At 45.0% G+C, this 4,602-nt stretch overlaps 1 protein-coding gene across 1 annotated transcript; it reads right to left on the minus strand.

Annotated features, from left to right (window-relative positions):
- Positions 1 to 3,555: 3,555 nt before the first annotated feature.
- Positions 3,556 to 4,423, minus strand: LOC104280215 (G-protein coupled receptor 39-like; the record flags this gene model as incomplete). Its single annotated transcript, XM_009877791.1, has 1 exon — positions 3,556 to 4,423. A coding segment is annotated over exon 1 (868 nt), but the record flags the coding sequence as incomplete, so codon positions are not given.
- Between the last annotated feature and the right edge of the window lie 179 nt (positions 4,424 to 4,602).

Raw genomic sequence — 4,602 nt, forward strand, 5'->3', positions numbered from 1 at the left:
TGGTGGCGAGGGCCTCAGCAAAGGTGTTGGAGCAGCAAGAGATCCCTAGCAGCACCTTATGACCATTGATCGCTGCCCTGCCCTGTGCAGCCACAGGAGAAAGACAAGAGTGAGTAGCCATGAAGACTGAATCAGCTCCTTTTGGGGTGGGTCAAGCATTAGAAGGTTTGAAATACTGTTAAAAAGCTTCACTTTCAGCAAAGTTCCATTAGCCAAGTATTTTCCAAAGCGCTACAGCTATCCAGTTTCTGCTTCTGGTGATGGAGAAATCTTCATTAACCAATTCTGCCATAAGCCACTCAAAAAACAAAGTTCAGCTATGTTTTCCCTGCTACTTAGGACAGGCCACACTCAAACAGACCCATGTGGTGCTTCTCCAGAGGAAAGATCTGCTGTTCCAACATGAGCAAAGCTGCTTTAACAACAGTGTCAGCCAGTCTGATGGATGCTCTCATACGGATGGGCCGAGTCACTGCAGGTTGGGGAGTTTTACCACATGACTCAGAAGATGATTAAATAAATCACACAACAGAGAGATTGTGGGAAGTATTCCCGAGCCTATCCAAAAGCACAAAATGCCCAATTTCAGGAGCAGGAGCACTAAGCATAGACTTACAGGTGGTACCATGTTTTTCTTGAAACCAATAGCAGTAGTGGGAAGGAAGTTGGAACAAACAGCACTGCATGACTTACTCCATTAAAACAGAATTGATATTCTCCAAGATACTAGGACAAATGTGCCTTCCTCCACTAGTGCAAATCTACCAAAATTCAACATGAACAGCCCCAGGAAGCATGCCCTCCCCAACACCTGGCACAGTGTGGTTATTGTAGCCACTGGGCCAGTCCATCCTCTCCACCGTGAGCACAGCAAGGCAGACAGAAAGAACTAACATCTCTGCATTGAGGACTTCAAATCCCCAGCCAGATTGTCTGAGCTTTAAGCTGAAAGATTTGAACTTTGCAGCCACCTCCCTTGGAAAAAAGCTTTTCCCCACATGAGATCAGCCTGCCCAGCACAGCCATGCTCTCCTTGCTTGGCCCCTTGCCACCTTCCTTGTTTATCACAGCAGTGGTGTCACCCCATCTGGAGCCCATTCTGCATGCATCAATACTACCTATGGCAAGTATTCTTTCACTTTCAACATGTATAATTATTTTCATGAATATTCTCAAGTGCTACACAATAACATGACACTAAAAAAGCATCAGTGCCTTCTTGTGTCTTCTTCTACTTAGTTTTTTCTTATCGTCAGGAGATTTATGAATTTAATCTCTGTTTTATAGAACTTCTCACTTTTAACAGCTAGGAGAAGAAGATGCTAAATTGTTTTTATTGCTGTTAGATGTTCAAAGACATCATGCTCTATACTGTCATTTACATTTCACATTAAAAGTGAAATATGTTGGGAATGCGCAAGTATTTGTTTTAATTTGACCCATCTGTTAAATGAAAAACAAATCTAAATCACTATATTTAAATTCAGCGATTTGTAAACAATTTATATGTTCATTTCTTCTGGGTTAAAACTGCCCTAAGGCATCACTCTTATGAAATCTCCGAACTAAATTGCTTTGCATTATTCTCAAGGATGCAGGCCACAGTTTCTTCCTCCTCGGTTTATTAATTTATTTCCTAACTCAAGTAAATTAACAGGACTCATATTAAGAGTCTTACCATAGGAATAATTCTGAGGAATTCATGGAAGTATCTACTGGTTCCAGAAAGCTGAAGCACAGAAGAAGTGTCAGATATTGGCAGCAAATTCCCTTAAGATCAAGGACAAGCCTGTTGCTTTCATTTAGCTTTTTAACGCTTCTGCAAGTGGCACTCGGTCTGCCCTATTCCATGCTAGACCATCCCCAAGCAAGAACAATAATCAAGAAGGGGAAGAAAAGCTGTGGCAATTTACCTCACGTCTCAACCTCACTAGAACTTGCTAGAGGATTTGGATCTGAGGTTGGGCTTTAATGTAGCTGTGGATGATAATTTACAGGGGAGGAGAGATCCACAGACATTTAAGGATCCCGCAGTAGCACTTAAAGAGCAGAGCCTTGTCTCCGTTTCTGCTTTGTGCAACATGCTGTATTTAGCATCAGCTGATGAGTCTCTACCCCAGAAACCAGTACTTTCAGTGGAGTAAGGATACCAAGAGCCCTTTTAATCACCCAGATATGGGGTCTCTTGGCCCAGAATAACAGATGCCTTGTATAAGGAGGAGATTTCTTCATTACAAATACATTCTTAGCATGAGGAAGAGCTCTGTACAGCTTGGGAGTGCCACATCTCCCATTTGAAGCCTTTGCCATCCTTTCTGCTGGTACAGTGTGCAGCTCTACAGTCATACGCCTTGTCGCTATGACAGGTTTTCACCGTGTTCCCAACTCTTAACACACTTGCAGCACCCGGGGCTCCTTATTCTGTTGCAGCTGTATGTACCAGCCATAGACCAGGGCACAAGCAGAACTAGATGAGGAAGCAGACAGTGCTCAAGGGAGGCCAGCAAAAAACAGAAATGCAAAGTCGCAAAAAACAGAAATGCAAAGTCACAAAAAACCTAAACTACTTTAAGCTGTAGAGGTGGACAGACCCATGAGTTTCAATTCCTCTCTGAAATATCAAGTAGAGCATCAGAAAGCAACACAAATACTAGTCTACCATGCATTCATACTCTAGATGGTTAATTTATTATATCCAGTCACATTAAGCAACCCAAGAAAACAAGAACTAGCAATAATGCAGCCAGTGCATGATTAAGGGTGCCTCTAAGAGCATCAACAAATGTGGAGACTGCATGGATCACAGCCCAGAAAGATTCCAAGTTGGCAAAATGACAGCTTGATTAGTTTTTGTCTGACAAATGTGACGAGAAAGATCGGATCAGATCATAATTCCAAAGTTATAGGCCTTCAAATAAAACCAGGAAAAAAATGCAGAGGGCAACAGCAATTTGCAAGACCGAATCGGTTCTTCAGCCCAGCTTTATTAACACTCAGATGCAACGTAGCCACAATTGCTGAGGCTAAGAACGAACCCTCCAGGGAGCATCCTGAATTAGCAGCGACACGCCTTCGTAGTGGGGCAAGCTTCAGATCTTGCAAGACACTCTTCCCTCCCATCGAGGGCCTTACTAAATATGCACATATTTGTAAGTTAATGGGAAGACATGCAAGTAGAGCTACTTGATATCCAGGCAACTGTTGCCATTGCTACACCAAAGGTCAAGCAGTAACAGCCTGTTGCCCATATCGCTGCGTGTAGGCACGCGGTATAATCAAACAACATAGAGAGCAAACATTTAAGCAATTTTTCCTCCTCCTTCCCTCCCACCTTTTCTGAGGACAAAAAAAGTGAGTTAAAAAGAAGCAGGGAAATCAGATTTCTAAAAATATATCATTGCAACCAAAAGTATCCCTCTCCCTCGTTTTTCACCAGTTTCAAACCATACATTCTCCATTTGGGGGATCTCAGTGAGAAAAAATGGACACTACTAGTTTCCTCTCCATGTGGAAAGAGGACAGGGGAGGGGAAGCAGAGTAGGACAGGGCTCTTACCCAAGAATAAGATGATCTGTTTCCTGGAGCTTTTACCCTCTGAGCTTTCGCTTTTTCTTAGGTACTGCTCCCGGTGTCTTTGCCCACACTTCACTGACACAGTTCCTTCCTTGTGGATCATCAGGGCTTTCATCATGCTGTGGCACATGAAGGTGACAGATCCCAGCACGATGATGTACACAGCAAAGGCGCTGAAGATGCTGGCCTGAAAGACAGACCACTTGGAGGAGAGGCTGGTGCAGATGGTCATATTGAGCTTCAGCTCAGGGAGGTGGAGCCTGGGTGTAGGCTTGGTGCAGGCAGTTGTACCTTGGTAGCCCTCAATGGTTTCCAGGGGGTATTCTGTGCCCATGGCAAAAAGCAGAGGTAGAGCCACTATGACAGATGTCCCCCAGACAAAGGCGATGAGCAGCTTCACTGCGCGGGGTCCAGAGACAGCCTTAAACTTGAAGGGGTGGCAGATAGCCACGTACCTCTCAAAGCTGAGGGTGGCAATATGCAGCACAGTGGCATAACTGCAGGCTTCGAAGAGGAAGTAGTAGAGTTTGCAAGCCATGTTGCCATTGGGGGTGGAAAAGGGGCTCCAGATGGCACTGAAGAACTCCATAGGCATGCCCAGCAAGATGACCAGCAGGTCAGAGCAGGCCAGGCTCACCATGTGGTCTGTGACTTCCTTCTGCAGGTAGCCTTTCTTCTGCAGGATCCTGGTGGCCTTGATGGTGATGCTGTTGCCCAAAATGCCCGCAACAAAGATGCAGACATACACGGAGGCCAAAGTGATCTTGATCCAGAGAGACACCTCAAACTCAGGGACGTGGCTGTGGTCAATGAGATGAGAGCAATCTGAAGGGGACATCTGTTCTGCCATGAGCAGCCCCTGAGGCGAGGAGGAGAGAGAAAGAGCCTTCCCACACTGTTGGACGTTCAAATTCACAGCAAACAGATCCTTTCTCACTTTGCCCCTCTTACTGAGACACACAGTTAAGAGCAGTCAGGTACAATAAATGTGTCTCAACCAGCCACACCTGTGGGATTTGTTAGCAACAG

The sequence above is a fragment of the Apaloderma vittatum genome, unplaced genomic scaffold (assembly GCF_000703405.1).
Source record: "Apaloderma vittatum isolate BGI_N311 unplaced genomic scaffold, ASM70340v1 scaffold26951, whole genome shotgun sequence".
NCBI classification, from domain to species: domain Eukaryota; kingdom Metazoa; phylum Chordata; class Aves; order Trogoniformes; family Trogonidae; genus Apaloderma; species Apaloderma vittatum.